General features: G+C 35.3%; 1 protein-coding gene across 2 annotated transcripts in view; it reads right to left on the bottom strand.

The window, feature by feature from the left end:
* Esf1 (ESF1 nucleolar pre-rRNA processing protein) overlaps positions 1-13,986 on the bottom strand; it is a 53,353-nt gene that overhangs the window by 24,237 nt on the left and 15,130 nt on the right. For both annotated transcript variants that reach the window (XM_090351973.1, XM_090351974.1), the window contains exons 8-9: positions 13,339-13,483; positions 7,840-7,995 (exon numbers count right to left, since the gene is read on the bottom strand). In XM_090351973.1, the coding sequence (XP_090208099.1) occupies positions 7,840-7,995; positions 13,339-13,483 (301 nt within the window). The remainder of the gene's footprint in view (positions 1-7,839; positions 7,996-13,338; positions 13,484-13,986) is intronic.

Raw genomic sequence — 13,986 nt, 5'->3', positions numbered from 1 at the left:
TAGGGACTGTAAACATTGATGAAAATCTGTGAGTACACAGATGACTGTTTCAGTACTTTTTTCTCAATGGAGTAATCTATGATTTTTGCACAATAAATTATAAAAATTTTAAAGATAAGTCAGTGAATGTTTACTTTTTGTGTTCAGTTGGCGTTAGTCATTTCTTCCTCACCAAATGGTAAGTAAAATCCAGGTTATTTGAGTGTAAGCTCTCAAGGCCCTTTTCATGATACATTAACCTCTAAACTTTTATTGCTATTACACTTTTGTGCTGAATAGGTCTTAAGCCGTATATTTGTGAAGGGAACCAGTAAGCTGCTGGTTTGAAATTCAGGAAGCTCAGGGATGTCTAACTTGCTTTCCTACTGGGAGAGCTTCTGACCATGGAAACTATGAATATGTAAGGATAAGATAAGGCTGATGCAATAAAAATGACATTTCTAAGCCAATTAAAACATTTTTTCCTTGTTGGGCCTATTAATGTGGCTCAGTGGTAGAGTGCTTACTTAGCAAGAATGAAGCCCTGGGTTCAATTCTTCAGTACCATATAAAAACAGTAAAGGTTAGAGGTGGCTCTATGGCTCAAGTGGCAGAGTGATAGGCTTTAGCAAAAAAAGTTCAGGGACAATGCCCAGGCCCTGAATTCAAGTTTCAAGACTGGAAAAAATTCCTTGTTATGAAAATAAAAGGAAATGAAATACACTTCTATTTCCCCAGTAGTCTAACATTTTCAGACGTTTATATCTACATTCGAACAACATTTTTCTGGCTACAATTTACACCTTTTCTTCATCAAGAATATATACATATACATATATATATATATACACACACAATATATATATATTGTGTATATATATTGTATATGTAGACATTGTGTATATATATATACACAAACTCATATGTGTATATAAATGAGTTTATATATATGTGTTTATACATAATTTTTTCCAAGTCTTTTCATTTCCTTACAAATGGGGCAATGTCAAGGGTTCTGATGAAAACATAGAATTCCATTATGTATATATATCACATTTTCTTGATCTTCTCATCTACTGAGGGACATCAGGGTTGGTTCCATATTTTAGCTATGGTAAATAATGTTACAGTGGACATGTACTGGTTAACTTTAGTGTGGTCTTGTTTGTGATCATTTGGAAAAATACCTGGGAGTGGGAGAGGAAGAGCTCTATGTTTTTAGTCTTTTGAGAAACCTCCATACTGCTTTCCAGAGTGGTTGAACAAGTGTACACAAACAGTGTAGTAGTATTGCCTTTTGGCCAAATCCCCACAAGCTTCTGTTATTATTGTCTTGATAATGGCCATTCTAACTGGGTGAAGTAGAATCTCAATGTTATTTTGATTTGCAATTCTTTTATGGCCCTACATGTTGAACATCTCTTCATGTACCTACTGACTATTCTGACTATTCTTATTTCTTCTTGAGAAGTCTCTCTTTATTTATGTATTTTTTTTATTATTATTATTTTTTGCCAGTCCTGGGCTTGGGCTCAGGGCCTGAGCACTGTCCTTGGACTTTCTCAAGGCTAGAGCTCTACCACTTGAGCCTCAGCAACACTTCCAGCTTTTTTTTTTTTCTATGTATGTGGTACCGAGGAATCAAACCCGGGTCTTTGTGCATGCTAGGCAAGCACTCTACCACTAGGCCAAACTCCCGGCCTCTCTTTCCCAGCTTTTTGATCTTGAGAAGGTATGTGCTTCAGTTTTCTCTTCTGCAAAACACAGTACTAACCACTTTGTAGAATTTATTGTAATATTGCATATAGAGAAGCTAACATAACTCTTGGCACATGGTTGGCACACAAGTATATTAACCTTCCCTTCTATGTAGGGTATTTTAAAATGTAATTCTTCTGAATTGAAATTATGTATCTAAATAAATTACTTAACAATCCCTTTAATTTCCTAATAGGAAGATCAACTAAAAATATGTTTTAAAACAAATCTAAAGTAACAATGCTTAGAAAAGTTTGATTACGAAACAGAAAAGCTTTCCTTGTTATGTAAGTCCATTCCTAAGGAAGCTTATTCTTTCCAGCTACATGCTTCAATTCACTACCAAGGCACATCATTCCAAATATATAAAGGAACTGATCCATGTCAAAGTAGTAGTACTTAATCTTTGGGCATACATTGATCAGATCTTCAAGTTCATGCCAAATAATTTTACAGATAAAAGTTCTATATGCTGATGGAACTAAGGATATATTAAACAAAGGGCATGTGTTTTAATCTTCACTTGATGCGTTATTCCACTCACTCTTGACAAAGATTAAAGTGAGAAAGGAAAGTACCCTCATACTCCCTTCTGCCAGTAGATTATATCTGGCAAATGTCAATGTAGAAAGAACACAAGGTTTCTCCCACAGGAAATTAGCAAATTAAATTCACCAAGACACCAGTTCAAGTCATATAACTTTTTATCAGCTCAGCCGGTGAGCAATTGTCTACAATAGCTTACCCATTAAAAATGAAACAAAAAACTGAGAAAGACAGTAGTTTTCTTCAGTGCACAGGAATGTAGTATATAATCCTAGAGTAAAATAAGATCAACACAGAAGCATTTATGCCCTAGCCTTTACATGGCTTCAGAACCTAAACCTATTATTGAAACTAGATTGGTTTTAGGTTTAATTTTATCAATATTTCTGAGTCTTAAAAAATTAAAAAAAACTGCCTCAGCATCACAAATTAATAGAACCCTTTCAAAGGCCATTAAAAGGTTATAACACTGTAAAGTACCTAAAGTATAACACCAGTAATTATTTATAAATTAGCAAATAGGAAGAATGAAATGTGAGAAAGACCTTATGATTTTATATAAAGTTTACTTGAAAACACATAAAAATAAATGAAATAAGAAAGCAAAATAAGATTATCAACTATATGCATTTGTGTAAAATAGTCTCTAAAAATTGATGTATTAAATTAGGAAAATTTATAGGTTATATGACTCTTCAATTTTAGGAGGAAAAAAGGTCAGCAGTAGCAAAACGGTTCAAGCAAGTAATCTGAGTGAATTCTGTCAAAAGAAACATATGAAACATGTGTGAAGAAAAGTCATAGACTGCTATCCAGGCAGTCAGTATATATAGATAGAATGATGATGTGGTACAACCACAAATAAAACAGGCAAAAATTCTGCTTTAAAGACTAAAGAATTCATGACTTCAAACAAATCAACATAGCTGTGGCCTCTGGGAAAACAATCTATATAGCAAACTCTCTCTTTTTGAGCTGACTTTGAGCAGATTCCAACTCTAAGGCAAAGTCAAAGAAAAGTCCTATGCCTGGATGCAGGGGCCACAGAGACACCTGGTGTTATGATACATGTGCAGAGGAGGACTGCATTAGAAGATTCACTCTAGATCCTTGAAACCAAAGGTCCTTAACTGGGATTATAGAGGAGGGATGGAGGTAGAAAAGGAGAGATACAAGGGGGGAAAAAAGAGGTACACAATTAACTTGAAATGTCTTAAGATCTTTTAGTACCTTCCTTAAACCACTAGTGTAAAATTATCTTTAGGTTTCACTTTCAATCCTTTTCAAGAGCTTTTGGAAAAATATTTATGAAAAAACAAAAACAAAATCATCACACAAGAATGAAATCTTTTAGTAATCCAGAAAACGAGAAAATTTCTACCAACTCTATGGAGAAAATAGCAATACTTTCAGATAACCCTAGAAGCTTCTCACTTTTATGATACATGACATACATGATTCAATTTTTATTTTGCACAGTGTGAAGTTTCAGCTTATTACCTTATAAAGCCGTCACAACCAACCTGTTGATGATTCAAAGAAGGAACACACTTTAAGTTTTAAACATCTAGCCACTTAAGAGCTGTGTGGCTTTGTACAAATTATGACGGTACACTGACTTGATATATCCTCCTCAGCTTCAAAATAGGAAGCAAGCTCAAAATTCTTTTAGTGAATTTTTAAGTTTAGGTTTTTCCATTTAATCCTCTCAACTCAACTCAAAATTTCAAACATCTGGTTATTTTAAAAGTTCCAACCAAAAAACCATTTTGTGAATATATTTCAAATAGTGAGCACATTGGCAATAGATGGAAACAGAGATATAGCCAAAAGTAAATAGTGAACAGGTCTGAGATGTCTGAAAATTAAATGTCTGGAATGGAGCTGTCTAACAAAATGAATGCACAACTGATTGAAAAACAAAGTTTCTGAGTAAAAACTAAAAACAATGGATAAAACATGTCTATGCATGTAAACTTCCCAAAGGAAGATTGAAGAGTCAAGATGAAATCATGAAGCTGGGAGGAGAGGAGGAACAGACACCAAAAATCAAAGCAAACCACACTTAAAACAAGGAATAGTGACTTAGTGGCTTTATTTTTCTGAAAAGTTTGGTGTTTTGGCGATTCAAGTCATAGAAAGAATCAATGAATGATAGAATATGAAGAACCCATACTGACCCTCTGTGGCTGAGTGAAGTAAAGCACCAGAAAAGTTCAGTAGTTCAAGGTAATTATTACTGAAAACTCCTTTCTTTTCTTTTCTTTTCTTTTCTTTTCTTTCTTTCTTTCTTTCTTTCTTTCTTTCTTTCTTTCTTTCTTTCTTTCTTTCTTTCTTTCTTTCTTCTTCTTTTCTTTTTTAAACATATGTGGTACTGAGGAATCAAACCTGGGTCTTCGTGCATGCTAGGCAAGCATTCTACCACAAGGCCAAACTCCTGGCTTCTCTCACTCTCTTTTTTTTTTTTTTTTTTGCCTGTCCTGGGGTTTGAACTCAGGGCCTAGGCTAGCACTGTACCATTTGAGCCATAGCACTACTAAGGAATCAAATATAAGGCTTTGTGCATGCTGGGCTTTTTCTTAGCATTTCTATTTTTAGGAAGCTAGTCTATGAAAATAATTCAAGATACAGAAAAAGCATCCTAGACACTTTATAGTATCTGAGACACTTGTCATGTGAGACTTAACAATTAAGATATTGACACTGGCTGTATTTTGTTGGTCTTGGGGCTTAAACCCCTGGCCTGGCCACTATTGCTGAAGTCATTTTGCTTAACCAACTTTGAGCCCAGCTCCACTTTGTTTTCTGGTTAACTGGAGTCTCATGGACTTTCATGTCTGGGCTGGCTTTGACCTATGATCCTCAGATCTCAGCCTCCTGAATAGCTAGGATTATAGATGTGAGCCATTAGCGCCCAGGGACACTGATAGTTTTTAACCAATGATGAAGGAATCACAAGCTGAATCAGTGCAAAGAGGTAAAGTTACCTAGTGAGGAAGTTGTAGAATAGTAGTAGTCCTGACTGCCTATATATTTTTGCTTCTACCCATGGCATGGTTACATACTTAAGTATGTAAAAGTATTTCTAGAAAGGGAAGGCATTTTTGTTCAAAAATAGTTTTTTAAAGTTAAAAGCCTCCCCCCCACCACCCCAAGCCAGCCAATTACTTGGCTGAGGATAAAAGTGAAAGATCTAAGGAAGGACTGATATTTGTGGGTTTGGAAACTATTTGTTTTTAAGGCCATGAGTCTACTGTAGTGAAAGACTAAAATACAACTAAATATTCAAACAACAGCAAAATGGCAAAAAACCCCACAACCTACCAAAACAGTGGTAAAACATAAATAGTAAAATTACAAGTGATAATATTTCATTTCTAAATATTCTATGTAATAGTAACATTCCAACTTCAAATTAAAACATCAAGATGAGATGCTGAGCACGCTGGATTGCCCATACAATTCCAGCTACTCAGGAGATGGAGATTGGGAGGATCAGAGCTTAAGGTTATCCTGGGCAAGAAGTGAGCTAGATCTCTATCTCAATCAATAAGCCTGGCATGATGGCATATATCTGCCACCCCAGTTACAAGGAAGGTTATAGGTAAGAAGACTGGTAACCTGAGGCCAGCCCTGGGCAAAAACTCAGGATTTTTATTTTTTCTCGTGCCAGTCCTAGTTTTTGAACTTAGGGCCTGAGTGCTCAGGAACAGTGCTCTACAATGTTAACAACAGCTCCACTTCTGGTTTTGTGGTGGCTAGACATAGAGTCTCATGGATTTTCTTGCCCAGGCTGGCTTTGAACTACAATCAGATTTTAGCTTCTTGCATAGCTAAGTTACAGTTGTGAACTATTAAGAGTCTATTTTCAAGATAACTAAAGCAAAAAAGGGCTGGAGACATGGCTCAAGTATAAGGCCATGTTCAAACCTCATATGAAACAACAAAAAAAATTAGAAAAAAATCAAGACAAAAATGTGCCATTAAATAGAAGGAACAATTTCCAATTCACTCCATGCCCACATTACCCTAACAGCTAGAACATTACAATAAAACTACAGATCAAAATTCCTCACTAACACAGGAACAAAAACTTGTATCCAAGGATTCTATATCCATACCTGCTACAAACTAGCGACTAAAAAACAAAACAGCAGGGTGTGGTGACTCACACCGGAAACCTTAGCTATTCAGGAGGCTGAGATCTGAGGATTGCAGTTCAAAGCCAGCCCGGGCACTAAAGGGCACTAAAGACCATGAAACATCTCCAATTAACCTCTAGAAAACAGGAAGGGATAGGGAGGTAGACTTGAGTTGAACAGCTCAGGGACAATACCCAGGCCCAGGGGTAGGGCAGTAGCCTTGAGCTGAAATGCTCAGGGACAGTGTGCAGGCCCAGAGTCCCAGCCCTACGATCAAAAAACTAACAAACAAACAAACAAAAAATCACCATGGGATTTTTTTTGTTTTGTTTTGTTTTATTTTGTTACATATCTGATGTATGTACCTGTAACCTCCCCATGTATCACTTTTATAATAATAATAAATTAAAAAAGAAAAAAATAACAATATGCACCTGAACTGAACATGCAGACTTTTTTATGTCATTAGCCTTTAAACATACAGTATGACCACTCTGTGCAAAGCCCTTACATTGTACAAGATATTACTAGTAGTCTACAGATGATTTCAATTATATAAGAAGAGGCATGTAAGTTACATGCAAAGAAAAAGCCATTTTGTATAAGACATTAGAGTGTCTGTTTTGGTTTCTGGAGGAAGTAGGAGGGTTCCCAGAATCAATTCCCCAAGGATAGAAAGGGACTGGATGTAAAAAGCAATAATCTTCAGAAACAGTACTGTTTATTAAAGCATATACTGACTTTCCAAGGGCTGTTGAAAAAAATACCATGTATGCCTTAAAACAATCTCTATAGCCTTACTATTCGTTTATCTTTGACATTGTTTTAATTAACATTTTAATTGTACTATACCATATTTCTTTGACTATTTACAGCAAAACTGAGCTGGAAGACCTTATTATACGCATTTTGCATTAGTGATATCTCATGAACTAAAAACAAGTAGAAACTATGGGAGTAAAGACACTTGGTGCTTCAACTCAACCCTCTCTGTTCTAACAATGCAGGAATTAAAACCAGGAAAGATCTACTTGCATAAGTGATTTGTAGTTAGTGGTTAAGAGTAAGCTGGATTGTTAAATGAAATAAGCATTGCAAAGAAAGAAAAGTATTAGGAAAAGAGTAATACAGTGATTATGGGACCAGATATTTTGAGAAACCTTTCTTGCTTTATATGGTACAGTATTACTGTAATTAAAGCAAATGAATTATATTATTAAATCATTTCATTAAAAATAGTAAATTGCCAAGAGTTTAAAATGCTACTCCTAAAGTGAATGAAATACTATGTTAATTTAACCAAAGTATTTCTGTAAAAAAAAAAAAAAGTATATTTCCAAAGTTACCTTTATATCTAAAATACCTTCAATACCATCAAGAAAACCAATGAAACATTTATTTATGTATTCCTTACCTGGAACCCACTTAATTTCCATTTCCATATCATTTTCTTTGCCTTTCTTTTCTTTTTCTTGAATAACCTGCAAGAGCTGCCTGTATTTAGCAATTTGTTCTTCATCATCTTTCTGAGGTTTCTTTGTTTTCCCATCTTCTACAATGACTCCATCACCTAATTAAAAAATAAAATTGTAACTGAATAAAAGAAACAATTTCTAATTTGTTTAGATTGCAGCCACTCCAGCAGCTTTCTAAAAAATATTACCATAGACATACTACACAGAATACCATAAAGAAATAAAAAATTCTAAATCTTGTATGAAATAAAAATCAGTTATAATAAGTTAGCACTGTCATTGTAGTACACTTTGGAATTAGTGTTTTCATGAAGTCATTATTTATTTATTTATTTTTTTGCCAGTCCTGGGCTTGAGCTCAGAGCCTGAGCACTGTCCTTGGACTTTCTCAAGGCTAGAGCTCCACCACTTGAGCCTCAGCACCACTTCCGGCTTTTTTCTATGTATGTGGTACCAAGGAATCGAACCCGGGTCTTCATGCATGCTAGGCAAGCACTTTAACCACTAGGCCAAACTCCTGGCCCTCATGAAGTCATTATTTCAAAATAATTTGCTGAGCTGGAAGTGTGGCTTGATGGTAGAACACTTGTTTAGCAAGCACAAAGCCAAGAGTTCAAATCCCCAGCACTGGAAAAAAAAATGTGTAGCAAAGTAATTTGCCAATTATATAACATCCTTGGAATTCTTTATGCTACCAGCTACAGGCCATTAAGGGTGGTATATTAGAACCTTTTTGCTGTTTACTATCTAGCCCAGCAGCTTTAACAATGTTCTGTGCAATAAAAGAAGGGCCAATGTTGTTGAAATAAATTTAGAACAAGACAAACTTCTCAGATGAAAGAAGTTGCTTATACTCCAAATCCTTTCCATTTGACTGTGAATAAGCATACCTCAAAGATCTTATAATCTATCAATGATCAAAATGAATTAATTTCAGTTCAAAAAAATATTCACATTTGGGCTGGGAGTTTGGCCTAGTGATTAAAATGCTTGCCTAGCATGCGCGAAGACCCGGGTTCGATTCCTTGGTACCACGTACATACAAAAAAGCTGGAAGTTGTGCTGAGGCTCAAGTGGTAGAGCTCTAGCCTTGAGAAAGTCCAAGGACAGTGCTCAGGCCCTGAGCTCAAGCCCAGGACTGGCAAAAAAAAAAAAAAAAATTCACATTTCTATTTTCTAGTTTTACAAAAATAACTAGAATACAAAGAAACATTCATGGGTAACAAATATCAGAGAAATTTAATACATAAAGCTTCTCTGCTGTACACTTTCATTCTAATTTTCTAAGTCAAAAACATAAATCAGGGAATGGCTCAGTGCCTACCTAGTAAATGTGAGGTCCTAAGTTCAAACCCCAATATTGGGAAAAAAATACACATACATATATATGCCACAAAATTATGTGTGTGTGTATAGTAACCTATACGTTGATGTAAAACATAGACTTACTAAATAATCTCAATATAGGAAAATTTAATGACAACATAATGAAGTCCCACTCTTTTATAATCTATAACTAAGTAGTCACCAAAAATGTCTGTCATTATTAAACATGAAACTATAAGATACAAGTATTCACACACTGTCCTTACTTTAAAAAAAAACAAAAACGCCAGTGTCAGCCAGTGGCTGACACCTGTAATCCTAGGTTCACAGGAGGCTGAGATCTGCGAACAGTTTAGTTCAAATCTTGCCTAAGCAGAAAAATCCGTGAGACTCCTCTCTCTAATTGCCACAAACTCACAAGTAGTAGAAATGTAACTCAAGTAGTACAGTGCTGGCTTTGAGCACAAACGCTCAGGGACAACACCAAGCCCCGAGTTCAAGTCTCAGGACTGGCACACATGTGCTCACACATACACATACAATATGAAAAAACTGGTTAATAGTTTTATTTTGTCTAAATTAACAAAAAATGGCTAAGGGCATTCTTTCCATCCTATCACACTTTTACATTTTTCACTGAAACAGCTGAAGTTCATTTTTTTTCCTGTTTGTGCTTTGTGCCACAATAATAATGTTGGATGGAATTCTGTCATGGATCCTGTAATTCAATGGATAAAACATCAGGAACACATTAAGAAAATGGCAATGTATTTCTTTCTATTAAAAGCTTACTTCTCAAAACGTAATTAGAAGCAAGCTCCTTCCAGGTTGAAATTTTAGTGGTAAGTCTCTGATGGCTTACTTTAAATTGATTTTTTCCAGTACTAAAATTTTACTTTCTGAAGCTCTAAAATGTGGGATAATTCATGTAGGTCTGTTTTCTTCTGAATTCAAGGACAATACTTTGTGAAAGTTTTAATGTGAATAAGAATTAAAAAATGTTTTCAAACAGTTAAGCTCCCCTTATAAACAATAATCAGGAAATATCTAGTAAGTCCAAAGCCTTCAAATATACTAATTATCTAAGATACTAAATTACAGATTAAAGTAAGCTTGCAATCAATTAAAATACTAAAGTAAAAGACATGCTCAAAAAAAAAAGTGAGTAGTACAGTTCAACAGAAAGGCATTAATCTCTATAGTCTTAAGAAATAAAAATAGATACAAAGTAGTAACCTTTATAAACTTTGAGCATCATATTTTTCCAGCCATGAACCAGGTACTATTAACAGGATGCCTAGAAAACCTGATGCAAATTATTTTCCCCAGGCAGTCAAGTCAGAACTTCAAATAAGTACAGTCCAAAATCTTAAGCATTTTATGTTTCTTCAAACCAAAATTGCAAACTATTTGAAAAACTTGGAAACAATCTTTACAAATGTTCATGAAATACCTTTTTGCCTTTATTTCAGAGCTGAAAGTAAAGCAAAAATGTCCTATAAGTTTCAGAAAAGTTCTAAATATCTACAGAACATGGAGTATAATTTTTCCTATTTATTTCAGAACTGATATTAAAGGATAATGACTTGTAATTCTCAAAAAAGTGCTAAATATCTACGCAGACATATAAATTTATCTATGGGGGAAAAGATGTAAAATAAAAGCTATCTGAGAAAACTTCTATATTCCGTGCACATGAACAAATAAAATGTTCAAATGCCCCCAAAAATTAACATTTAGTTAGCCCTCAAAAATGTGAAGTCTTTAAAAGTATATTAAAGTCTTTAAAGCAATTATGTGGTTTCATTAACAGGCGACATCTGAACAAATAAAACTAGAATTATTAACCATGATTTTTCAGTGCATACATGGAACACCATTCCCTGTGGTATTTTATAACAACAACAGCACGTGTGGGGAAAAAAAAAAAAAAACAAACCAAAAATAAAAACTAGCATCCTTTGTAGTAGTCTAAAATAATGACAGACCAAATCATAGGAAGTAACTAATAAAATTAAGGCTCAACAGCCCTACATGAATACTAAAGAAAGTAATTTAGATTTAATTTTCCCTGAGGCTATAAAACAAAAAAGAATGTGTACCTTAAAATTTTTTTAAGTTGTAGTACAAATGGGTTTCTCTTCAACAAATCAGTTTATAAGTACAGAGCATCTTGATGAGTCACCCCTTTTATCATACTTCATACTCAACTCTCCACCCACCTCCTACTATAAGGTGTATTTTCACATATGCTCATTGAATATTATGAATGCATTCAGCCATCACTGCTCTTTTTCATTCATTTCCTTAGCACCACATACCCATCAGAAAGCCATGTTTCAGCTTCCTAATATTCATTTTGTCAAACTATTAAATGTTCAAAGAGGTCTCATGAAAACCCATCTCCCTATGTGTACAATTGCTTGTTTTAGTTCTAACTTTCATGACTTTAAAAAGGACCCAGATCAGTTTCACTGTGGGTTTTTATTCTTAATAATGTGGTGATTTGGAACAAGTTGGATAACTGTCCTTTTCTTAGTCTTGGAACTAATAAGAACTAGTTTTATGACTCTCGTCCTAAACTAGCTCTTGCACTGATGAGAATCTTCTCCAAGTGATTCACTGAAGAATTGTGGGATAGGGAAGTCTGAGGAAGCTGTAAGAAGAGGAAGCTGGTAGAAGGGAATAAGTGATGGAGGAGAATGTTCAGGTAGACTCCTAATATCACGCGGTCCTCAGGAAGCTTCGAGTGTAAGTTAGACCACAGAGTTGGGCTTTTGCCCAGGCAAATGAGTTGGACTTTTATATTCCAAGTGATAATCAGGTACACATCAAGGTTCACTTTCTCTTTAATTGGAATAGTTCTTGTATTAAGTATGCTACTTGAATTTGAAAGTCTTTGTTAATTACTTAACAAAGTGCCTAGTACAAAAGAACATGGCAGTTGTATGTAATAAGAATTATTATTGAAGAAACTGAGCAAGTTATGGAAGAATCACACATCCAGCTAGGGTAGAACCTTGGAAGAAAATACATGCTTGGACCTTTCCCTTCAGACTGTAGTAGTCACAGAACCTCTGAATTGCAGGCTTACATTCTGGATTGACTGTTACTTAGTATACTCTGGGTGGTTGTGATCTTCAAAATACACAGAAACAATTTCTTTTTCTGTGTGAGATCTTGAGAGTAGTTCTGAACTTTTGAGTATACATGATTAACAAGTGAAATGCATTGTTTCTTGTGGGTGTTTTATATGGAAGTAAAATTGATTCAGAAATAGCATACTGCACACTGCTTACACAATCATATTTTTTAGTTAAAAGGATATACTGTATAGACAATTTCTTAATTCTACTCAATATTTTTCTTTATTCCTGTGTGTGTTCTGAGGACTGAACTCAAAGTCTCCTGCATACTAGGCAAGCACACTCTCAGCAAGCTGCATCCTAACGTGTTTTCTTCCTCCCTATTCTCACTTTCTTCTAACCTTTACATGTGTACCTGTGTGTGTGTGCAGATGTGTTTTAACAGTACTAAGGCTTGAACTCAGGGTCTCATGTATCTTATTTGACTCCCTCCACCCCCTCAGTAATGAGGCTTGAACTCAGGGCTAGAGTACTGGCCCTGAGCTCTCTTGATCAAGGCTACTACTACCACTTTAGCCACAGCTCCTTGTTCCATTTTCTGGTGGTTAACCTGAGATAACAGTCTCAAGGACTTTCTTTCCCAGACAGGCTTTGAACTTCAATCCTCCTGAGTAGTCAGGATTACAGACATGAGCCAGCAGCGCACGGCTGATTTGGCTTTTTTACTCAAGGCTGGCACTCTTATCATTCTGGCCACTCTTCCATTTTGGCTGTTAACTGGAGATAACCAGCAAAAAGCCAGAAATGGAGGTGTAGCTTACATGGTAGAACACCAGCCATGGGGAGGGGGGTGTGTATGTAGAGGGAGAATTCACCTAAAATTTTTTCAAACATGTCTGCCAGTAAAATAATACTATGTATCAAAATTATACTTTGCAGACCTCTTCAGAATTCATTTGGGTCTTCCCTTAACTTACGGACAGAGACATAGTTTCATTAACAAGTCACTAAAAGACCAACAAATACCTTGTAGCTCTTCGATCTCCTCTTCCTCTTCACTAGAGGAAGCTAGATATGCTTGAAAGTCCATGTCTAAAAGCTCTTCTTTTTTAAACTTCCTGTTGAGTGTTGTGATTCTTTCATGGTCAGTCTCATCCCAGGTGATCTCCACCTTTCACCAATGAATAGAGGAAACAGACACACAAAAAATGACTCAGAAATGTCAGCAACTCATGCCTATTAAAGAATACCTACTGTTAATTTGGATATTTAACACTAATTTGAAAAAGTTAAAGCAAGCTGGGTACTTGTGGTTCATGTCTGAAATCCTAGCTACTCAGAAGGCTGAGATTTGACAATCATAATTTGAAGGAGGCTGGAGACAGTGCCCAGGCCAAGTTCTAGCCCCACAACCCACAAAAAACCAAACTAACAAAAAAGTTAAAACAAATACATGAATAATACAGTTAATAAGCAGTATCCTATTCGTGAAAAAAGGAAATACTTGTACCTTTCTTTTCCTAAATCTCAAGACTCCATTATTGGTCATAACAGAGTATGTAGATTAATTGTGCTAGAAAACAGTGGGTTCAATTTTTCAAAAAAGACTAAGAGCCACAAATGAGAATGGTATCTATTAGACAAAAGTACACTAAACCCCCACAAGAGGGAAGG

This window comes from Megascapheus bottae, chromosome 18 (assembly GCF_031878675.1).
Source record: "Megascapheus bottae isolate mThoBot1 chromosome 18, mThoBot2.hap1, whole genome shotgun sequence".
Taxonomy (NCBI): Eukaryota; Metazoa; Chordata; class Mammalia; order Rodentia; family Geomyidae; genus Megascapheus; species Megascapheus bottae.
Note: the sequence above shows the minus strand (reverse complement) of the source record. Positions and strands in the feature narration are given on the sequence as shown.